This window comes from Haliotis rubra, unplaced genomic scaffold, assembly GCF_003918875.1.
Source record: "Haliotis rubra isolate DU_JTF1 unplaced genomic scaffold, ASM391887v1 Scf625, whole genome shotgun sequence".
In the NCBI taxonomy this organism is placed as follows: domain Eukaryota; kingdom Metazoa; phylum Mollusca; class Gastropoda; order Lepetellida; family Haliotidae; genus Haliotis; species Haliotis rubra.
The window spans coordinates 279,926-305,630 of NW_025767330.1; the positions used below are offsets into that span (position 1 = coordinate 279,926).

The 25,705-nt window shown below is 40.0% G+C and overlaps 1 protein-coding gene across 2 annotated transcripts; it reads right to left on the bottom strand.

Moving 5' to 3' along the window:
- Window positions 1-360: 360 nt before the first annotated feature.
- Window positions 361-20,722, bottom strand: LOC124256339. Of its 2 annotated transcripts, none has more exons than XM_046690325.1 (4): window positions 19,648-20,722; window positions 2,123-2,191; window positions 1,797-1,886; window positions 361-651 (listed from the first exon to the last, which is right to left on the bottom strand). In XM_046690325.1, the coding sequence occupies exons 1-4, from the start codon at window positions 20,593-20,595 to the stop codon at window positions 541-543; spliced, it is 1,218 nt and encodes a 405-aa protein (XP_046546281.1). In that variant the 5' UTR covers window positions 20,596-20,722; the 3' UTR covers window positions 361-540. The 2 variants fall into 2 exon arrangements, with proteins under 2 accessions (XP_046546281.1, XP_046546282.1); XM_046690326.1 differs by lacking the exon at window positions 19,648-20,722 and adding an exon at window positions 9,312-10,296.
- Window positions 20,723-25,705: the final 4,983 nt, after the last annotated feature.

Consider the following 25,705-nt stretch of genomic DNA (forward strand, 5'->3'; position numbering starts at 1 on the left):
GGGATGTAGATGTGATGGTGGATGTTGAAGGGGATGTGGATGTGCAGGTGGATGTTGAAGGGGATGTGGATGTGCAGGTGGATGTTGAAGGGGATGTAGATGTGATGGTGGATGTTGAAGGGGATGTGGATGTGATGGTGGATGTTGAAGGGGATGTGGATGTGCAGGTGGATGTTGAAGGGGATGTGGATGTGCAGGTGGATGTTGAAGGGGATGTGGATGTGCAGGTGGATGTTGAAGGGGATGTGGATGTGCAGGTGGATGTTGAAGGGGATGTGGATGTGCAGGTGGATGTTGAAGGGGATGTGGATGTGCAGGTGGATGTGGAAGGGGATGGGGATGTCAGGTGGACGTATTGAAGGGGATGTGGATGTGTAGGTGGATGTTGAAGGGGATGTAGATGTCAGGTGGAAGTGGAAGGGGATGAGGATGTGCAGGTCTATGTAGAAGGGGATGTGGATGTGCAGGTGGATGTTGAAAGGGGTGTGGATGTGCAGGTGGATGCTAAAACTGGTATGAATGTGCAAGTGAATGTTGAAGCTAGGGGCATAGGTGAGTGAGGTTAAAAGAGCCAGGAGTCAGACAGCCAGCATCCGAGTCAGGCTGCACCTGCAGGACCACCACAACGTACGTCAGCACGGTGCCACCCAGCTGAAGAAAAAGAAGTGTTCACTGTTTATCTTGTCACTTCAATAAAGTATGTATTTATAACCCTCGTATCCAACAGAAATACACTAAAAAATCACAAAGGCATTATCTTTTTCTGTGAAAGGAACAGAACGTCAGGAAAAACTTTTAAATGACATCATTTAAGGCACCAAGAAGACGTGCTCAAAAGAGCATCATAAACATAGCTGTCTATAGTAATTATACTTTCCTTCACTAGAATGAAAATATATCACTAGTGTCTCTAAATATCCCCCTGTGAAATACATCTACACTCATGCTTGCGAAACACTCTTTCATTCAAGGCATCGTCACATTATTACATGATATTCGGAGGAGGGTGACAACTGGAACAAAAATTACCCGCTGCCACGGTATCCGCCAAACTCTCCGCCGAGAAGCTGTATCGCTAACAATCTTATGACGTCATAATATGACGCAAACAGTGCCCGGAGTTCGAAAACCGTTCGATTAGCTGTTTTTGAGTTCACTATGTACACATTATTTTACCGACTTTCACCGCTTTGTTTAAACAATTTTATATATTGAATCGTTCGCACACTCAACTTAAACTCGCCTACCGGCTCGGGTAACACTGCTACAAAGATGCGTACATCAGTTCGTATTACCCTCGAGAGAAGCATACAACTTATAATATGGCAGTGATATTGTGGTGTGGTGAGCTTTATATTTAAAGAGTGCTATGTTCATACAGCGTTCTGAAATGTTCTGCATTCTGTCCTCCCCACTATATTATGGCCAGAGAGTTCAAGAATCCCTTGGAAGTTTTGTGTTAGGTTTAAGGGGAACTGTCTCGTACATCTAAAGTGACAAGAAGAACTGCAGTTGTGGGGAGATCATTCCTACCCTAAATACTCAGCCTTGACCATTGTTGCAGTGAGGTGAATGCTACCATCTTTGTCGTTATTTCGATAAGTTATGCTCTTGTGTTATGCAGCCTTTTAAAAAACTCTGACACTATGATACTAATGCATAATTATGTGACTTAGCTTTGCCGTTTGTTGGTTTCACACCAGGTTCTTTTGCGGACTGATCTCCGGTTAACTTTCAGTTTCGACTTTGGAATCAACATATAAAACGGTATCAATATTTAGGGTAATATTAGTTACCATTAATAAAGCAGACTTGTCGATGGTGAATAGTCCGCACGCCGTATACCCGATCTTTTCCGATGAGAGTCGAGCAACAAACAGTGAAACCTGAAAAAAATCTGATAACTTCAGGAGACGAATTGTTGGTATTGTTCATATGTTCACAATTCCTCTGTTATCGCAACGTGATTACAGGTAATCTCAGGTGTCAAGGGGCAGGGTTTGCTTACCATACTAACTGTTTTGGGTAGACGATTCTGCATATATATTAAATAGCCGTTTAACGGTTTCATTTGCTTCCTTTCCTCTTTTACGTCGTAATTTACTCAGTATTTCACACTCACCTTCTGTAGTGTTCCTTCCGACAGCGATGACCACTTGGAGCCAAATATGTGTTGGACAGGTTCATGGGCCTGGTGACATAAAGAAACAGCATGCAAACTCTCTCTCACGTGCACCCAAAGAATCTATGATCATCAATGTCTTGTCCTAACTTCCATTTCTCAGCCTTTACGTCCCCCTTTGTCTTTAAATTGATTATCTCAAATCCCGTATCTGGCTACATCATTTTTTAGTCATATTTCCCACTAGTGGAGCAGATTTCACTAAATCTTGACGACACCAAGGAGGTGACCTCCCCACCAGGCATTTAGCAGCAGTGATTAGACCTTCACGTCGGAGATCAGAAGTCTCGGCATCAGTGCGTGAGACAGTGTGTACACATGTGTGATGTACGGGAATAATCAGCATATTATTCGTTTATATTGTATCCGATAGCTTGCGTCGAAAATGATTATAAGAATTGTTTCCTAAAAACAACATTATCATTGAAACTTTTATAAACTCATCAGACTTACTGTGCTTCCGTCCACATAGTGTAAGATAATGGTCTTATTTGAAACCGCCCTTTTCTGAGCTGATGTGGAGGGGTTCTTTCCTGATATGAAAGAATGATCATATTTGTGCCACAAGGCTCAACGTACGTTGCACTAGACTGTATTTGTTCTAAAATTGACTTAAACATGAGTGAGAAGCCCCTCAGACTTATGCCTGCTTAGCAGTCAGTGGCAATGACCTCTGATAATGTTCCAATGCACAGGAGTAATGAGTTACTGGCAACAAAGGCTACTTGCATCAGTACATCCGTTAAACATTGATCAGCGTATTCACGGGTAATGTTTCGTGTGAAAAGTCTCCAAAGGTTTGATGCATGTCTAGTGAGATATATCATTTAAAATACATTTGGGCCAGTCATGTATTCTTCAGTGTCAAGACAGAGAGGCAGCTAAGGTTACAGAAAAAAGGGAAACTTAGAGGAAGAAGGGTCTTGGCATTAACGCCGCGTTCAAGTTATTATTAGTTATATACAACATACATGGACGTCCCTGTGTAGCTGCTTTTACTAGTTCTGAGGATTGGCGCTACCATTCGCGATTCGAACCCACACTCTCAAACACCAACACCTAATCACCATTCAACGTTCATACACGTAACCTCAAATATAACATTTTTCGTATTTGACCACTTTCTAAAAGGCATTGTGGCATGTTAAACGTCTGGTGGTCTGGCCTTTTGAAGTGAACATTGCTCTTACAGTTCGCCATGGATGTGCAAAACGTGGTAGCAAGGGTATATTCTTTTACCGTCTTTTGGCATGACGCTTGGCAGAAGATCGAACAACAATCTTTCAGCTGTCTTGGCAGGAGCTATATCCACTACACCAAATGTCTTTTGTTGCTGCATATAATTATGATTTCAAAAGGTGTAAGGAATTAGCAAAAGAGATCAAATTTATGACCCATTCATAGTGTTAAGATTATATTGCTAATCTCTCTTATGATTTAAAAATATTTTATTCATGAACATGAATTGGGATTGGTGAACAAGCTTTACGGCTTATGTTAACACCCGTCCCATACAACATAAAATACAAAATGAAATTAGAGATGTGGCGTCATCGATAATGACTATTATCAAAATGATATGTGTATACGTATTACATAAATACAAATACAACTATTCTCTAAGTAAACATTAATAGAGAGTTACGGTTTTGTGAGTATAACAAGCCACTTGTAAAAATCAAAATCAATCTCTTTTATGACGTCAAATGTCAATGGTTTGAACATGGAGTGGGATATAGTTTATGTTCCTTGGAATTATGTATGTCAGGATATGTAATTTCCAACTTGCAATCAATCAATTGTTTGTCCTCGTGTTTTGTCCTCAATTATTTGTCCTCAACTGGATAATGTAGGTATTTCGCAAGCTGAGGAAATACCTACCTATATCCTTATCATTATGTTCTTGTTGTTGCCGTTATTGTAAGTCATCATAAGTTATACTGTGTATAAACCATTTAATAACTTGAGGAATTAGCCATTGAGTTTGCATTTCAGAGATATTTTCTATGTATCACTCACAAAAATTCAAAACTACTACCCGCTGGCACGACAGAAAATATTTTAAATATGCTAGCCTTTCTCCTGGTGAACAACCACAATATATTTGTGAAGGTTAAGAAAGAGTCCGATGAATCTTACCTTTTCACTGATCATTACAGCAATCAAAGTCACATTACAGAACTGACAGAGGCTCAGACAAAAGATACTAGCGACGTAAAACAGTTCTTCCATACCCAGATGTCCTCTTGTCAAACCAAACACCATACAACATATGATTGGGATGGTGGACAAATATGTCAGTGTGACAAATGGTTTCATAAACATATCAGCTGATTGTTGTAGTTCGGACAGAGAGAGGTGCTCGTCCCACAGTTCCTGAAACGTGGCCTCAAACAAATGAGTCTCTCTTTGATAGAGCTCCTTGAATTTTCTTGAGAAGAACTGAAACTCTTTGTAAAGACAGAAACTCACTAGATTGTATGCAACTATTATCGCGTAAAAGCCGAAAGTTCCTCAAAAGTGTGACAACGAAAAATATGCTCATCAACATTTTTGAAAAGGGTCCAGCTGGCACGTCAAATGGTGCATCGGATACTAACAACGGCCATAACTGACAACCAAAATGAATACAACACATAGCAGATATAAGTACATATGATAGTTTCCTCAGTTTGGAATAGTACTCTCTCAAGTCAGCGGTTTGACCAATTCTCTGAACCAACAGCTCCTCAAACCTCTTGAATCTTCCAGCTAGAATAAAGGTCAGAGATAGCATCAAACACACTGTTTCTATGTAGAAGGTCAGATACGCCGCTGACGTGATGGAGTTTCTGGTTGACTCCATGTTGCTGAGATATTCCAGGAGAAAGTTACAGGCTCTGACGATGGCACTTGCTGTACAAAATACGCAGTACAATACCATGAGAATGTTACGACACCCGTGTTTCCTGCCATTCAGATCCGTCCCAACATAGAATCCACCAGCCCGTAGGTACCATTTCATTGTTCTAAATAATTGTACACTTTGTATTCTATTGCTCTCTGTGCAGGACTGGTATGGTTGGACTTTCGTAGCCATCTTGTCTTTGATGCTCCGTATGTACCCCCAGACTAGCTGAATGTGTTCAGTCATTGTAGTACTAATATGATCTCCAGGACAACAGTACAAATATTAGATAGAGGTATGGTCATGTGATATGTCTTCATCAATTCTATACTTTATAGTTGAATTTTCAACCACAGGACGCATGAAAACCTAAAGATGCATTCATTGCATATGGGTTTTGTTTGATCAATCGGATACTCGTCAAAAGGTTTGTGAATTCAGGAATTGGTCTTTTGTGGCCATGTTGTCTCTCGTGCTCCGTATGTAGACTGCCCTGTTAATCGGACATTTTACCCTGTACTAGTTGAATGGTTTCATACAGTACAAACACATTACTAATAAAATCTCCATGACAACAGCACCAACATAAGAGGTTTTGTCATGTGATATGTCTTGGTCAATACTAGTTCAGTATTCAACAACAGACCGAGACGTGAATGCAATACTTGTATATGAGTGTTCTTTGATATTCATGGTACTCATCGAAATGTTGTTAATTCAGGATGTCAATAGCACAGTTGACCATAGGTACTCAGGAACAATTCTCGAAATTTTCAAATTACAAATAGTGGTTCTGGAATTAATGTGACAGAGAGTGAGTGAGTGAATGAGTATGGTTTTACGCCGGTTTTAGCAATATTCAAGCAATATCACGGCGGGGGACACCAGAAATGGGCTTCACACATTGTACCCATGTGGGGAATCGAACCCGGGCCTTCAGCGTGACGAGCGAACGCTTTAACCACTAGGCTTTCCCATCGCCCCTGTGACAGAGACATCATTAAACTGTCATACACTGTTTCCTCGCATATCTGTTTTATATGCTATTGTACCGTAACTTTAACAGTGCAACAAGTCCATTTTCTTAGTTGCATCACACATAACATGACTTGTCTTCTCGATATATTGTTTGACGAAAAGAGCACGAACGGACATTAAAAATGAAAGGAGAATTAGTGCTTGCCCCTGCACGGACATGGAAGGTTTGATGGTGAAAGGAGATTCTACATGGGAGAGTTTCAGGCTGGTTCTACCTATGCCGTTTGGATGCCTATTTGGAAACGCCGAAATCCTGCCAGCTTCCACTACTATCCTGACTGAAGAGGCAGGCCAAATTAAACTGTTACAACATCATGATGGCAATAACGTTACCTTATGGCCCTTTACCTACTACTGTTATCACCATTCGAACCCCTTGTCTTTTCTGTTGTACACGTCCTGGTGCAGTGTTGATTGCCCAAGGATTTTGTACAGTCATTTACTGATTACACAAATTTATCCTAGTCACATTGCGTTCTGGTTTAATATTTTGAGTCCCACAACAAAGCAAATATTTGATTGGCTGATAGGCATCTGGTGTAATAAATAATCAATACCAGAAAACTAATCGATATTCAAATGATGCCAGCGTCTATTTCAATTTTACTTAACCTGATTATTTCCGATCATCGCATGCACAAAGTACATATCAAGGTTAAAAGCACAAACACTATATTATTTGGAAGCTTTGGCTGCATGTCCATCAACAGATGGGAATCTAATGTACATTTACTGGAACATAACACAACAAAATCCCTAATGTATTTTATTTCGGTAACCGTGTGTGGAGGTTACGACTGTATAACACATGATGATGTTATGTTCAATCACTATAACAATACTACAAAATCCCTAATGTATTGAAATTAACATTGAAATGATTAACCATACTGAAAACAAGTACAAAACAGTTTCATGTTGGTTGTTTAATCTAATTGGTTTCGGTATCGTTATTTCAACAATACAGCGATTACCTTCCATACCAAACATTTCATTGGTAATTTTTAAGAGAGCAATCCGAAGGTACAGTGGCGAGACTTGCATGTCATTGTGTACATTAGTCTCCTTACTAAAATATCACCAGTGGAGGAATACATTTTATCCCTTAACACTCTTAGTGTAATGATCTGTGTTGATATATATTTACTGTAATCAATGATGTGCTATCAGACATCAGATGTGGTAAACATCATAAAGTGTTTGTGATGGGCGTGTCGTGTTAGGTTAATATTATTATGAGTTATGCTATACCAGTGGCCTTTCAGCACGTGATTACACAGCAGCATATGGTCACAATAGTACCGTCCAACTCCCAAGCCACCCAAACACATGCATCACTGACTGACTAACAACCATTAGCGGATCGGTTCGGTACATGTTGCAAACATGTTGTCGGTTGTAAACGTAAAACATTTTCTTCAGTGTAATTAAGGAAAGCAAACAAACCGATTCTAAATTTATAGTATTTTCATTTGCAATGTTACGCTTACGCACATTTGGAATATTCTCTACTACCTAAAATACAACAGTGCAACAACCATTACACATTAGAGCATAATTTGATAACCACTACAATATATATCATTCTTCTTACTAGAGTTAATATTCATTACATTTAATTTTAGTGGTAATATTGTCATCATATGGCTGGATCTTAATTACGTATATCCTGCATTAGGCGCTAAATTAGGGCAAAACAAATGAAACAAATAGGTGTTAACACACCTTATGATGTCACTATTTTTACATGGCGTCAGTTGACATGTAAACAGAGAGGCGATAGTGGCAACAAAGCCCAGCTATCATCTGTCCTATCAACAGTCCAACCATCAAACATCAATCTGTAGGTATGTACTGTACATATGCCAACTGAACTGCGACATGTTTTGGGGATAACAAAAGCTCACACGGACAAGTGTATGTTTCAGACTCCATGAAAATTTGTCTCAGTAAACTCCTTCTTTCTTTGATACAGGTTCATTAATTCCTTTGAGAAGATAAACTTATTGTAGACACAGGTGATCATAACCTTATAAAAAGGTTATACTCTACTTAGGTTTAAGATTTCCTTGAAAGCAATTGTCCAATTCACAAGTGACTGCCCGATAAATGGGACGCTTGAAGACATAATCATTACAGCCAAAATGTTATCTGAAGATAAAAATGCACTCCTCCAACACTGACATTGTAGACAGATACCGATGTTGTTGGTGCATTCAGACATGCATACGTTTTGCCACAACACGCATATCTTAAGCTAGCAACATTTTATTAAACTAACCAGAAAGAGTGAAAGCCTCTTCTTGACACATCAGCAGTCAACTGATGTCAACCTGGAAGTGTTCAAGGGTATGAACAAACAAAACGTGAGGCATCAGTACAAGGGCAACACGGTACCACGCCATTATTAAACCAGAAAGCCGATGCGGGACGTTAAACACTCACTCGCTCTCACTCACTCACTCACTCACTCACTCACTCACTCACTCACTCACTCACTCACTCACTCACTCACTCACTCACTCACCCACCCACCCACCCACTCACTCACTCACTCACTCACTCACTCACTCGGATACCCGTGAAGATCCGGGTTAGAATATTGATCTCCAGTAGTTCATGTTTCTCGTAAGAGGCGACTAACGGGATTGGGTGGTCAGGCACGATGACTTGGTTGCCACATATGATTGGTTTCCAATTGCGCAGATCGATGCTCATGCGGTTGATCACTGGATTGTCTGGTCCAGACTCGATTATTTACAGACCGCCACAATATAGCTGGAATATTGCTGAGTGCGTCGTAAAACTAAACTCACTCACCAACTGACCCACACACTCATTAGGGAAAAAAAAGTAACCAGTTTTCCTATAACATTTACTCAACGCGGGTATGTTTAATACAATATGAACATTCCTGGTTTCCGCTATTCGCTGTTTTACATACATGCCACTGCATCCTTCACACTCAGGTCTTGATATACACGGTATCTTCGTAGTAAAGAAGCCTAGTAACCTATTAGGGAGCATGAGGAACCTTATCTTCGTCTCTTACACCTCATGAAATAAGCAAGCGCAGAACTTTCAGGGTGTCCTTTCAATTAATATGACAAATTTTGCAACACATTTTATGAATTTGTTGGCTATTTTTGAAAATATAACTGTAAAACTAACTGTATAACTAAGAACGGAACCGATGAATCTTACCTTTTCACTGATCATCACAGCAATCAAAGTCACATTACAGAATTGACAAAGGCTCAGACAAAGATACTAGCGACGTAAACCAGTTCTTCCATACCCAGACGTCCTCTTGTCAAACCAAACACCACACAACATATGATGGGGATGGTGGACAAATATGTCAGTGTGACAAATGGTTTCATAAACATATCAGCTGATTGTTGTAGTTCGGACAGAGAGAGGTGCTCGTCCCAAAGTTCCTGAAACGTGGCCTCAAACAAGTCAGTCTTTCCTTGATAGAGCTCCTTGAATTTTCTTGAGAAGAACTGAAACTCCTTGTAAAGACAGAAACTCACGATATTGTACACAATTATCATTGTGTTAAAACCTAAAGTTCCAAAAGTTGTGACAACGAAGATTATGGTTATCAACATTTTTGAAAAAGGTCCATCAGGCACGTCAAACGGCGCATCCAGGTGATTGGATGTTACGAGCAGCCATGCCTGACAACTAAAATGAATAAAACACAGAACTGTGATAACTACATATGATGTCTTCCTGAGTTTGGAATAGTACTCTCTCAGGTCAGTGGTTTGACAAATTCTTTGAAAAAACAGCTCCTCAAATCTCTTGAGCCTACCATCTAGAACAAAGGTCAGAGATAGCATCAAACACGCAGTTTCTATGTAGAAGGTCAGATACGCCGCTGACGTGATGGAGTTTCTTGTTGACTCCATGTTGCTGAGGTACGTCAGGAGAAACTTAGTAGCTCCGAAGATGGCACTCGCTGTACAAAATACGCAGTACAATACCATGAGAATGTTACGACACATGCTTTTCCTGCCATTCAGATCCGTCCAAACATAGAATCCACCTGCCCGTAGGTACCATTTCATTGTTCTAAATAATTGTACACTTTGTATTCTATTGCTCTCTGTGCAGGACTGGTATGGTTGGACTTTCGTAGCCATCTTGTCTTTCGTCCTCTGTATGAAGTCTACCCTTTTAATCGGACATTTTATCCTGGACTAGCTGAATGGTTTCAAACATTGCATCAGCGATAACACATTACTAATAGAATCTCCATGGCAACAGCGCCAACATAAGAGGTTTTGTCATGTGATGTGTCTTGATCAATACTAGTTCAGTATTCAACAACAGCCCGCATGAAACCGAGACGAGAATGCAATACTTGTATATGTGTTCTTTGATCTTTATGGTACTCGTCGAAATGTTGTGAATTCAGGATGTCAATAGCACAGTTGACCGTAGGTACTCAGAAACAATTCCCTAAAATTTCAAATAACAAATAGTGGTTCTGGAATTAATGTGACAGAGACAACGTTAAATTGTCATACACTGTTTCCTCGCATATCTGTTTTATATGCTTTTGTTCCATAACTTTCATAGTGCAAGAAGTACAGTTCCTTAGCTACATCACACACAGCATGGTCTTCTCGATATATTGTTTTAATATAAAGAGCACGAATAGGGGTTAAAATTGAAAAGAGAATTAGTGTTTGCACCTGCATAGACATGGAAGGCTCGATTTCTTAAGTGAGTATAGTTTTATGCGCGTTTTAGCAACATTCCAGCACTATTCTGCGGGGCACACTAGAAATCATTCTCTTCCCACAGAGGTTACTTGTCCTAATACGGCCCTTCATGGTGCCAGTGTTCAGGTTTCGTGATTGGTTGCAATCAGATTTAGTTGTGCAATCAGCGACGTTGTTTCAAGAGTGATAATTCGCAAGGCCTCGGTAATTTCCGTATGCTTCGGGAAAAGTAGAACCTCTTCCCCTGCGCGATGCGCAAACATTTCTTCTAGAAAGATCTCAGTCATGTCATGGCGGATCAATGGCGTCTCCATCGCCCTCGTTGACAACGGACAAGCCAGCCATTACATGTCCTGTGTGTCACATCAACACAAGTCCACGGCAGAGGAGGGATGTTTGCTTGCATTAGTCAAGTTGGATCCAAGTCGATATAAAACGTGTTCTGATTGGATAGAAAGAAGGGAGATCATTCCTATTGCATTTTTTGGCCGCTAGGGGATTTTACGAGAATCAGGAAATATGGCCGTATCAGAACAGAGGTTTGTAAGAAGATATGACAAGTAACAACTGTGGGAAGAGAATGACTAGAAATGGACTTCACACATTGGACCCATGTGTGGAATCGAACGCGGGTCTTCAGTGTGACCAGCGCAAGTATTAGCCCTAAGGCTACCCCACAGCCCCTGATTGTTTCCGAAGAATCTAGATGAGAGAGTTTCGCGCACGCTTTAAATATACATGGATGATGCAAAGATGTCCCCAATGTACCTATGTTGTTGGGATGCCAATTCGGAAACCCCGAAATGCTGCCAGCTTCCAAAACTATTCTGAACGAAAGGATAGAAGCAGGTCCCTTTCAACAAGTGAAACTTTGACAACATCATGAACCTTAGGATGCCAGTAACATAAATCGTATGGTCTCTTTCCTAATACTTTAACGAACTGTATTGCCTTTTCTGCTGTAAACTTGGTGTAGTTTTGAGATATAACATGTTGATTGCCTATAGATTTTGTACATCCACTTACTGATTGCACAAATATACTCTCCCAAAAAAGAAACGCATATAGGAATTTCAACTGTATTTTTATGTTTATTTTGTAACATCTTGTAGGCTGTATGAGGCAATGAAATAGAGCGAAATAGCACACTGGGAATGCAGACTTATCCTTCTTTGGCACCAACTCGAGGAAAGTCAGTTTGAGTGTCACACGGAGACGTGTGGTGGCGCTGAAGTCAATACCTCGTGTGAGCACCGTGGGCATCCAGAACTGCACGGCATAACCTCGGCATCGAACAAATCAGTCTCAGAATCTCGTGTTGCCCAATCGCAGTCCACTCTGCCTGTATTGCCTGTGCGAGTTGCTGAAGTGTCTGGGGCTGAGGGTTACGGCGTCGCACTCGTCTGTCCAGGGCATCCCACAAATGTTCGATCGGGTTTAAGTCCGGTGATCTTGAGGGCCAGGGGAGCACATTGATGTTGTGGTTCTGGAGGAAGTCTCTGGTGTGACGTGCTGTGTTGGGCCTGGCATTGTCCTGTTGAAACAACTCCCTCTGGCGATCAATGATTGGAAGGAGGTGTGGGCGTAGGATTTCGTCACAGTACCGTTGAGCTGTCAGGTTGCCCTGGATCATCACCAAATCACTTCTCCTACGACAGGTGATCTCTACCCACATCATAACACTTCCCCGTCCGAATCTGTCCACCTGGGGAACGCAAGCGTCGACGAAACGTTCACGTTGACGTCTGTACACTCGCATTTTTCCATTGCGTCGTACCAATAGAAATCGTGATTCATCACTGAACCAGATTCTACGCCAATTCGGTAGGTTCAAGGCCTGAACGTTGGTGCACCATTGAACTCGATGTCAACGATGTTGTTGTCAAAGCACAGGGCCAAAATAAGGTCTTCTGGCACGCAAACCAGCCTCTCTCAACCTGTTCCTGACGGTCTGTGCAGAAAGCCTCCTCAATCCGGGTATTTGTCGAGCGGTACTGGTCGCCGTAGCTGTTCGATGACGCAGGTGATGTACCCGGATGTAGCGATCCAGCGCCTCAGTGGTCGCTCGAGGTCGCCAACTACGAGGGGCATCTGCTATCGCATTCTGCCGGCGATATCTCTCCCAGAGCCGTGAAATGGTGCTCAAGTAAACATTCATGCGTCGGGCAACTGCACGTTGAGACTGGCCAGCTTCAAGCAAACCAATGGCGATATGACGGTTGGCTTCACTTAAACGTGGCATTTTGCGTACGTCAACAATATTCCAAATACAGTGAATAATCGACAGACAGCGATCAACCTTTTATACCCATCATTGAGACTATCTGATCCCCAACTTTCACGTGCATTGCATGTGAATTGTGTATTCTGTGACACTACACGCCCACATTGAAAATCATGCTGTTAAATACGGGTATTTCACGGATGGTGCGTTTTGTTGTGATGTTTCAAAACATAAACACCATAGGACTCATAAACAGAGCAAAACCTTTTGTAAAATGAATCACGTTTCAATTCATTTGCTACATGAAATTGCTATTTTCATGATGCGTTTCTATTTTGGGAGAGTATGTATTTAATTCATAGTACGGTGTGGTTTCATATTTGGATTCCCACCGCAGAGCAAAGATTTGATTGACTGAAAGTCATCTGGTATAATTAAATACCGTATATCGGGACATTTTCGAGGTATATAATTTTCGAGGTTTTCGAGGTTAAAAACGCAACCTCGAAAATATTATATCCATGAATTGTTCCGAACCTCACACAAACCTTTGGGTTAGATATCCTATCGATAAGCATTTCAACTGCTGGCAACCAATAACTTCCTGACATGCGCATTAACTCTCTAATGCGTGTCTACAACTAATCTTAACATTCAGTGACCCTGAACGGTCTGAACAAACAAACAACAGAAATGCGGTGTGGAGACTGTTTAACTGTAATTGTTGGTCGAGAATAACATGCATTACAAAAATTAGGTAATTAAATCAGTGTCTTACATGTGAAGTCAAGCTAACTGTCAATACACTTAATGTCACTCTTGAGGTCAAGTTCTCAGCTGTCTAACAACAACACAGTTTCAGCAGAGACCCATGCATACATGCTTATAGTTAGTTGTTAAGAAAACAATATCGTCTGAGACGAAATGGCGTCATGTTTGAACTCGGCCAACAGGATGTTTAATGAGTCATGTATCACAACAAAGGATCAAACGTTTCTTTTCATTACTATTATTGCTGCCATGGACTGACATACCGGTAGTTATAACAGTCAGACGGCAGTTATCACTGGCTACTAGGAGTTTCGCCGATAGCTCAGTGAGTATTGGTCCCGTAAGTGATGTTTCTGGCCACTTTCTTCTAACCTCGAAATTAAAATTGTCTAAAATATTTATATATTTTAGGTCCCCAAACCTCGAAATTTAAATCACCTCGAAAGCTCTGGGGTCTCAAACCTCGAAATTTTAGTACCTTGAAAATTTCCCGGGATACAGTACTCAATACCAGAACATTTATCGATATTCAAACGATGCCAGAATCTATTAGGGGATCGGTTCGTTACATGCTGCAAACATGTTGTCGCTTGTAAACGTAAAACATTTTCCTCTGGGTAATTAAGGAAAGCAAACAAACAGATTCTAAATCTAGAGTATTTTAACTCTGTCATTTTTTTAAGTGTTTAATGTTACGCTAACGGACAGTTGTTTCATTCTCTACTTCATACAATACAACAGTGCAACAACCATTAAACATTAGAGGATAATTAGAAATAAGGATTTGATAACCACTACCATATATATCATTCTTCTCCTTACCAGAGTCAATGTTCATTACATTTGCTTTTAGTGGTAATAGTGTCATCATATCGCTGGATTTTAATTACGTATATCCAACATTAGGTGATAACTTAGTGCAAAACTATTTTCAATTGAAATATGATTAGTTTCAACGCACCTTATGATGTCACTACTGTTACATGGGGTCAGTTGACATGTAAACAGAGAGGAGAGAGTGGAAACAAAGCCCAGCTATCATCTGTCCTATCAACAGTCCAAACATCAAACAGCAATCTGTAGGTATGTACTTATTTCATAGAGGAGTAATTGGAACAGTGAGGTACATATTCCCAATTTATTACACAGCGCCACCTGGTGGTGATGAAAATCCAAGATGGCCACCAAAATATTGAGAAATTGCCTTGTTATACTGCAGTTAAGGTTATAACCTTTTGGTTTTGGATAAGTTGATGATATTTAGATATATTTAATATTGTGAAAAAGACATTTTAAATAGCAACAAATGAATGTATATATTTGTGCACTCTTGTGTATGATCTGTTGGTAGTATGCTTTATAATGTAAGAAATATTCCGGTTAGTATTTTACAAATGCAAAGTTTCAGAGAACAATTGAATGCAGACGCCTTTCAGTACTTATTTGCAAGTACACGATTCTGTTGTATTATTAGTGAGTAAGTGAGATTAGTTCTACGCCACACACAATATTCCAGCTATATGGCGGCGGTCTGTAAATAATCGAGTCTGGACCAGACAATCCAGTGATCAACAGCATGAGCATCGATCTGCGCAATTGGGAACCGATGACATTTGTCAACCATGTCAGCGAGCCTGACCAACCGATCCCGTTAGTCGCCTCTTACGACAAGCATGGGTTACTGAAGATCAATATTCTAACTCGGACCTTCATGGGTCTGTTTCCAGTGACTGATCATGAATATTGAAACTGTAGAAAGATGTATTGTACTGATATTCCTGGCCATATCTTAAACAAAGTAAGGTGGTTATTTAAAACGTACTTTCCTGATTTTAAGAAAAGAAAAAAATTCTCTGTGATTGCCTAAATGTCATCAGAAGAATATAATACATGACCGAGGCTCACGCTGTTGGTCACTGGATTGTCTGGTCCAGACTTGATTATTTACAAACCGCCGCCATATAGCTGGAATATTGCTGAACGCGGTGTAAAACTAAACTCACTCACTGGAAACACTTTCCTTCACAACTGCACAAAGCAGTGCACTTTGGACCAGCTTTGTAACATTTACAAAGGCCTGTGCAATACTTCGTACAGGTGCAGTATGTCAGTTCATAACACTGTTCCTGTGCCTGACCTAGCGTTGTCCACTATGGTATCCATGTTTTACCACATGCCAACTTCCAACCCCAGTCTGCAGGACGTGGCATAGATGCACCTCACCTTCCTGTAATGTGTGTTGTTTTAGGGTTGCCTGTGTCTGTCTGGCTTTTGTCTGACTGATGTTCCAAGTTACACTAGTTTTGTCATATAAAAGAATGACAAACAGCTCAAGGAATTGCATTGCGTTGTCAGATACAATACAATACAGGTATCTGCTGGGGCAGGAATGCTTGGTGACTTCAGGATACAGATTCCAAGTATCCCAAGATGTTTTCATCGCAATTGGTGAAGGCATGCAATACTGACAATGCCTTTTATATCGATGGAAAGAGTTCCAATTTAATGTGCAGCTATATATCCTTTGTGTTTGCCTAGGCCAAATGATATCCATACTCTAACGGTATCTGTTAAATGTTTGTTATCGTTATGACAACAACGTCTGTGTAAGCAGTACTAATCAGCACCTTTTTAGCGCACCACGTGAAGCAGCAGATATTGCAATACAAGACGAGTGTTGGCTTCTTCATGAACTCTTCTGTCAGCTGTTTCAGGAGAGGTTACAACTCTTGTCTCAAGGGTGCTGTAAATTTGTTTTCCTTCAAATTATGTTGAAGAAACCTGTTCAGAATGCAGTGCAAAAAGCTCATCTTTGCTCTCATTAACTGAGAAGAAGCTTTCTCAGTTACTTCACACAATTGATGCTTTGACTATTCTTCTTAGACCCTTGCCACCTTTTTCTATGGTGAATGCTTTAAGGCTGTACGTTAAGGTGTCCCAAAGAATATCCAGTCTGTCCTGGTGTTCAAGATACTGGAACATGTATGGCAGAAATACATTCTGGATATCGACTTGGAACATTATATGGATGTTTTGTGATGAAGCATCTGCACAATCATGGGGCCATCAAGTGTCACTGCAGAAACTTCTGGAGAAGCATCTGGTGGCTCCGCCTGTATATGTTCAAGTTGTTCAAGAAGGTCTGTACGAGATCTAATTCCTCCCATCTTGGACAATAAAGGAGGCCATGGTTGATTTTCATGCTCGAAGAAAGTCCCCTTGTCTTGGTAGACATGATATGTACAATCTGGTAAACAGAGTGCACAGTCACCCTTAAGTGATGCACAATGAGATAGGAAGACGAAGAGTCTTCAGTCTTAAAAACAGTGGCAGCTCGCTTTCTTATTGGTTCCTTTATTGGTTTTGATCTGTCAATGAACCTTTCTTTTACTAAACTCTCATATTGAATTGAATTCTTGAATCATTCTAGACGCTTCTGGTCCTGAAACCACCCATCCTGATGGGTTTTCTGTCAGTCCAACTGCCCCCCAATCTCCTTTCACAAAAGCATCGATTTCTTCATGAGCCTGATCTAGTACCATGGCAGGGAATGGTCGTTTAGTTTTATATTCTACAAATCCACCAGAACAAAATCTGTGGTACAGTGCTGAGTGTTCCACTGATAAGGAAGACATGTTTCTGATGTGAACTGAAAGCGAATGTGCATAGATGACATGATCTAACATAAAGACCCATGGTATTACTCTGACAAGTAATTGCTACATACTTTGGGGAATCTGCTTTTCGAATTGCACCCACCAGGCACAATGTGCAAAGTTCAAGTTCAGGAACAAAGGACAAATACTGAGACTAGGATTGAGAAGCTGACTTTGCATCACACCAACTTCTAAAAGTAAAAAGGTCTTCTTTGTTTGGTTCTGTTTCCTGATAGTGAGCATATGCCTGTTGTAGTAGGAAGAGTGTAGCGGATGTGATCTGATGGACATGTCTTGTTCTAGCAAGGTGGGTACACTTGATGAAGGAATCAGCAAACCCAGCTACGCAAATTGCAGTTGTCCGTCAAATCCGAGGATCCTGAACGCAGCTATTTCAATACCCAATCCACCAAACCTGATATAAGGAAACAGGCATCACCATATGATTCCGGAAAATTCCATTGGATTGTTTTAGCTTTTGCATACAGGTAGATGACCTGGCTGTAACTGCTCAACAGCTTTCTTTGCTACATTCATTGAATGCTGTATCGTAGCAACAGAGTGTGCACATTCTAAAAACAGTGGCATAAGCGCAATTGTTGTTGGAGGGCCTGTTAGTGCATTGTATGCTGCCCATGAGAGATAAACATCATTATTACCTAGTTCTCATAATGAAGTATTGTGTTCACACAATGTTCATCTTGAGTAAAAGGTCATTTCAAAGGCGGCACATAATGATCCGTCTTGGTAAAACATAATGGGGGTACACTCATATAACGGCAGCTTGACAATGATCTTCCTATTTCTTCCATCAGTTGAACTTTGTTTGATGTTCCCTCCCATTCAACCTTTGGGTGCCTCATTAATGAAATATCCATCACAAGAATGCTCTCCAAAATGCAACGACTGCTACCAGCAGCCATCTTAGATTGTTCAAAGGTACTATGCATATACCAACTGAACTGTGCATATTTGGGGGATTACAAAAGCTCACACACACACAAGCTCGTTTAACACATTGACTCCTTCTTTCTTTGATATGGGGTCATTAATTTCTTTGAGAAGATAAACTTATTGTAGAGACAGGTGGTCATAAACTTTTAAAAAGGATTCACTCTACTTTAAAGGGTTTACTCAGCCCTTGAAAGCAATTGTCCAATTCACAAGTGACTGTCTGAAGAATCCTACGCATGAAGACTTGACCATTACTGCCAAAACGTTGTCTGAAGACAGTACTTCGTTGTTTCAAAAAGCACACTGCTCCAACACTGGCATTGAATACAGATACCGATGTTGTTTGTGCATTCAGACATGCATACGTTTTGCCAGCAACATTTGAAAACTAACAAGAAAGAGTGAAAGACTCTTCTTGACACACCAGCAATCAACTGCTGTCAACCTAGAAGTGTTCAAGGGCATGAGGGGCGGTGGGGTAGCCTAGTGGTTAAAGCGTTGGCTCGTCACGCCGAAGACTCGGGTTCGAATCCCCACATGGGTACAATGTGTGAAGCCCATTTCTGGTGTTCCCCGCCGTGATGTAGCTGGAATATTGCTAAAAGCGCCGTAAAACCAAACTCAGTCAGTCAGTCAGTCAGTCAGTCAGTCAAGGGCATGAACAATCTAACTGTGAGGCATCAGTATAAGGGCAACATAGTATCACAGTATCACGTCATTATTAAACCAGAAATAAAATAGCAAAATAATTTAATGTACAGTAGTTACTTTTCCTACAACATTTACTCAACACGGGTCTATTTCATACTATATGAATATTCAATGTTTTACATCCATGTGACTGTGTCCTTCACACACAGATCTTGATATACACGGTATCTTCTTAGTAAAGAAGCGCACTAACCTCTCTTTCTCCATTGGAATCTCATGGAATAACCTAGCGCACACCTTCCAGGGTCTACCTTGATTATTGTGACCGATGTTCAAACACATCGTATGAATTTGTTTGGGGTATTTTTTGGCTTAAAATATAACTAAAATGCTAACATGATGATGATGTGTAAAACACATCAGACAAAAATGAAATTGTCACAGACAATAATTAACAAAACTTGCATGAATTTACTGTACGGTTACCCATAAACTTCCATGATTCATATATAAATTCGCAGGATATTAATGGAACCGACGAATCTTACCTTTTCACTGATCATCACAGCAATCAAAGTCACATTACAGAACTGACAAAGGCTCAGGCAAAAGATACCAGCGACGTAAAACAGTTCTTCCATACCCAGATGTCCTCTTGTCAAACCAAACACCATACAACATATGATGGGGATGGTGGACAAATATGTCAGTGTGACAAATGGTTTCATAAACATATCAGCTGATTGTTGTAGTTCGGACAGAGAGAGGTTCTCGTCCCACAGTTCCTGAAACGTGGCCTCAAACAAGTCAGTCTTTCCTTGATAGAGCTCCTTGAATTTTCTTGAGAAGAACTGAAACTCCTTGTAAAGACAGAAACTCACGATATTGTACACAGCTATCATTGTGTAAAAACCGAAAGTTCCAAAAATTGTGACCACTGATATTACAGCCATGAGAATTATTGAAAAGGGTCCAGCAGGTACGTCAAACGGCGCATCCAGGTGATTGGATGTTAAGAGCAGCCAAGCCTGACAACCAAAATGAATAACACACAGAACTGTGATAACTACATATGATGTTTTCCTGAGTTTGGAATAGTATTCTCTCAGGTCAGTGGTTTGACAAATTCTTCGAAATAACAGCTCCTCAAACCTCTTGAATCTGCCATCTACAATAAAGGTCAGAGATAGCATCAAACACGCAGTTTCTATGTAGAAGGTCAGATACGCTGCTGACGTGATGGAGTTTCTGGTTGACTTCATGTTGCTGAGGTACGTCAAGAGAAACTTAGTAGCTCCGAAGATGGCACTCGCTGTACAAAATACGCAGTACAATACCATGAGGATGTTACGACACCTGCTTCTCCTGCCAGTCAGATCCGTCCCAACATAGAATCCACCAGCCCGTAGGTACCATTTCATTGTTCTAAATAATTGTACACTTTGTATTCTATTGCTCTCTGTGCAGGACTGGTATGGTTGGACTTTCGTGGTCATCTTGTCTTTGGTGCTCCGTATGTACCCCCAGTACACCAGTGCAGTACTATTATGATCTCCAGGGCAACAGGACAAATATTAGATAGAGGTATGGTCATGTGATATGTCTTGATCAACCCTAGTTGAATTTTCAAACACACAACGCATGAAAACCCAAGGATGCAATCATTGCATATGGGTTTTGTTTGATCAATCGGACACTCGTTAAAAGGTATGTGAATTCAGGATGTGACTGGGTAGGCACCCGGGAAATAGTGGTTCCAGAATTAATGTAACAGTTACTGCAACATAATTCCTACACTTTCGTTGGACACATCGTTAAACTGTGACATCGTATTGCATTATTGATTTATAACCTGTTTATTGCCCATTGATCTTCTACAGTCATTTACTGATTACACAAATGTATTCTGTGATGGAATATGTGTGTGTGTAGACAAATACTGCACAGATTGCACGAAAATGGAGGTAAAATCTGTAATTGCGCCTTTGTGAGGCATTTAGGTAACATACCACATGAGGATATAACGTTCAATCACTGTAACTTGATACCACAAAATCCCAAATGTATTGAAATCAACAGACAAGTGAAATGGTTTAACATACTGAAAACAGTTTCCAGTTACCGGTTGGTCGTTTGATACGGGTCTACAGTTTCATTATCGTATATTCCCTCTGTTTTCTGTAGATTTTTCTTTCTTTCATCTAATCGGCATTGCTATCGTTATTTTAATAATACCAAGGTACATTACCTGCCAAACCTTTCCGTTGCAATTTGGACAAACTCGCGGCACTGGCATATTTCTGTGTACATTAGTCTTGTTACTGAAAATATTGGAAAGATGCGTTGTAGCCATCAGTCGAATCACTCTTAGTCAAAATAAAGCTTGTCAATGTCTATTCGATAAGTGTCACTTGAAAACTTAAAACATTTTCCTTTGTGTAATTACTGAAACCATACAAACGGATTAAAAAAATTATATTATTTTTAATTCCTTTTTACCCAATTTTATCAGTTGTATGCTTCTCTCGAGGGTAATACGGTCTGATGTACGCCTCTTTGCAGCAGTGTCACCCAAGCCGTATTTATCTTATCACCATGTGAAATGTACAAAACATCATTTTATTTTATGTTAAAGATCGCGACCGACTCTATGACATGTAAACAAAATGGCGTCTGCCTATCGACTGGATTTTTAAAATCAGTGAAACCATATTCTGACATGCTTAAAACTGCTATAAAAATGGTTGATTATGTTTAAGTTGAGGTGAGGTGAGGTGAAATTGGGTTTAACGTCGTGATTGAGAATATTTCGCTCATATAACGACGTGATGTTTAAGCTGAGTGTGCAAACCACTCAATGTATAAAATAGCTTACATAAAGCAGTGAAAGTCGGTAAAATATATCTGTACAAAGTGAAGACAAAAACAGCTGATCGAACGGTTTTCAACTCCGGGCACGACATGCATCAATTTATGACGTCATACGATTGTTAGCGATTCAGCTTATCGGCGGAGAGCCTGGCGGTTACCGTTGCAGAGGGTAATATTTTTTCCAGTTGTCACCCTTCTGGGAGGGGTGACACGGAAACTTGTCAAAGCGTCATTGACCAATGAAATTACAGTATTTTACATGAAGGTAAGATAGTGAGCATTATTTATAGTCTTTGTCTGTTACACTTTCTACCAAGTTAAATTCTCAACTCTCTACAATAAAACAGTACAGCCAGCCTGTAACTGCTGGGGTATTGTTAACTCTAACGTCTTCGCCGATTCTGGGACAAAATACATCCGTAGTAACTCAAACGGTTTCTATAGTACTTCACTAGGTCCTCGAAGGGGTTAAAGTATCGTAAAATTATTGTCCTCCAGAGAGGATACACAAGTCCCAAAACTTTCAAAGTTAAATTTAAACTTACCAGATTTTTAAAACGTAGTATTTTTGTTCTTTTATAGTTAAATATTTCCTACAGTCGCCAGCGGCTGAAGGGATGGTGTAAACCCAACTAGGGTCCATGCAGTTTGGCAAAGGCACTGTAAGTCCCCATGGACCCTAGTATTGTGATCTACCTTAAGTTGTTGGCGACCTATAGCCAATTTTTATATCGTATTGTCCTTATTTGAAATCCAATGTTTAGAGAGAAATGCTAGTATTATTTCTTGATACTGTGATGTTCTAGTTGGTTTTACTCTCCTTCGATGACAGGTTTTTATAATTTACATGTATTTGTGGTGAATTCTAAACTTGTTTTAGTCACGATATGGCTGACATATTGCCGATGTGACTGTAAATCGTAACTCACTCACTCACTACTCACTTCACTAGGTTGTCAGGTTGTGTGACTTATGAACGTGTGTCATTATGCACTGATGTCATGGATGGTTTCTAATGATTTTGAGCATTGCCAGACGGACCTAATCATACATAATGTTGCTGGTGTTTTGATGACTATGGCATTACACATGTTTTATTTATGCATTCCGCACTACATTATAATTTGATCATCACTACCACCTATGTGATTCTGCTCCTTACCACTGTCAATATTCATTACATATGCTTTTAGTGGTAATGACACTGGATTTTATTTACGTATACCCTGGATCAGATGATACATTACTGCAAATATATATTCAAATGAAACATAAGTACTTTTAACACACATGTCACTAGCTTTACATGGTGTCAGTTGACATGTTCACAGACACCCAGCTGACAACAGTACAAATAACGAACAACGCATGTTTCATATATACGCCAAAACTTTCGGCTGACCGAAAAAGTTCACACAGAGACAAGTGCTGGTTCCAGACCTCGTGGAAATGTGGCTCAAACAACTCCTTCGGTCTTTGATATTGATTCATGAATTTATTTGAGAAGAGGCAGTTAGTCATAACATTATAGACAGGTATCACTGCACTGTGCTCTATCCTTCCCATGAAAGTAATTTTCCAATTTACGTGTAACAAATGAGACGCTTGCAGACATGATCATTACAGCCAAAAACGTCAGTTGAAGAGTCATCACCAACAGACCAACATAATCAGGTCAGACATCAACTTAGTGCAGAGACAGGCGGTCATAACCTTATATAAAGCTTTCACTGTACTAAGATTTATGCTTCTCTTCGTAACAATTTTCCAATTCAGTGACAGCACGAAGAATGGAACGCTTGAAAACATGATCATTATAGCCAAAATGTTGGATGAAGACAGTATCAATGGTTGTGGAGTCATTGCCAACATACCGAATAAGGTTTGTCGTCAATAGTAATTTAGGGTAAGACACTTTAACTTCCATTATTTGAGAATAACGCAAATCCGGCACGCTGTACAAAACTGTTTCAAACACAACATTTGAACAGAGAAGACAAAATGTACATACATACATATCACCCCTCAATGCTGCTGGTAACAGACTATGATCCGGGTTTCTGGTAAATATCAACATTGTTTCACCATATGTGCTGATGAAGGGTAATGATGACCATTTACCAGAATCATGAACAGTTGGACTTCCATCAAAATGAATGAATGTAATCGTTTCTCCAGTTCTGGAGATCTCGGGTTATATCGTAATGAGTTACTCAGCGTTACAATATGTTAGCTTTAATTTGGTTACAGAATGAAATACCTTAAAGGCAGTAGGCCAGGGCAAGTTCAACAAGCAGCAAATGTTTCACTCACTTAAATATCTATGCCAAATAATATAACCTAGTAAGGTTTATGTATTGTCCCAAACGAATACGGTGCAAAAGTAAGCATTTAACACACGATAGTATTCATGTTCTAGACAAGGCAAAGTTAGATAGCATTGAATACCATGTATGGGAGCCGAATTGGAATAAAAATGTTTAACAATGGAGGGTGATCCCGTACCCCATTGACTATACTACTATGCATAATTAAACGTCTCTGTACGTTAATGTTAAGGACAGAAAAATGATGCATTGTACAATAAAGCTTTAATATCCAATCATCAACATGTCACACTAGTTTCAATACCAGGCCTTGCCTGTATAGGATGTAATACACTAACTGACTCTGTGAGACCTAGAATTTGCCGTCGAGGTTATCTGATCTGTTATTGTTGCAAACCCTGTTCCATTTCGTTAAGGCCTCTGTACATGTTGAGGAAAATTTAACTGTTTTACTTATTTTACCTGCTAGCATGCAAAGGAACACTATTTTCTAGAAGCTATATAGTTAAAATTTACACTCAGGGTTCACATTCTCGTTCGAACATAAACCCATGAACATGACCAAACATCAAGTAATGGCATGCATGTTAAGGCTTCCTTACAAGATGAGACAAGGATGATTTACTTTGTAGACGGATCCTCGACTCGGACTGAATACGTGGAACACGGAAGCAAGAACACTACGTATGAGTGCAAAGATAAACAACAGGTCGTAAAATCGTGCGAAAAACCTCGACAATTCAGCCACCTCTGTCTATCGTTCGAAACACAAACCCTTAATATATGTGATGGTTTCAGCAGGGATAACTCGGAGAATGCTGTGGAATTGCATTTGCAAGCCCAATGGTCAAAATATAACAAATGATTAGGGATATCAGGTCAACATTAGAAATTATATATTTTCACAGGCCACCATCTCTTTTACCCACGGAAATACAGGTTACATTGTCAAACTTTAAGATATAAACATTTTGAATACTATTTGATATGTTACATACACCTGACTATGATTACAACCAAGACCTTGATGAGCAAACTACCACTTTTGTCAACGTTTATACATAACACGAATAATGAAATCTCAAACTGTGATTTACATTCATTACTTATATTAAACAAATTTAATACACACCTACAAATGATATAAAAAAGGAACCAGGACACAACATGGTATGTCCGTGTCGTGTAACCGTCCCTAAGGCATGCCAGAAATATATGATCGTCTGTTTGAATCCTCAGAAGGAAAGTCATTTGGAACAGTTACATAAGGGAATGTGGATGTGCACGTGGATGTGGAAATGTAGATGTGAATGATGCCGGTGTTTAGGATCGGGATTTGGGTACGGATGTTAGGTGTGTTTATGAATTTGGATGTGAAGTTGGAAATAAGATGAGCAGATGGATTTTG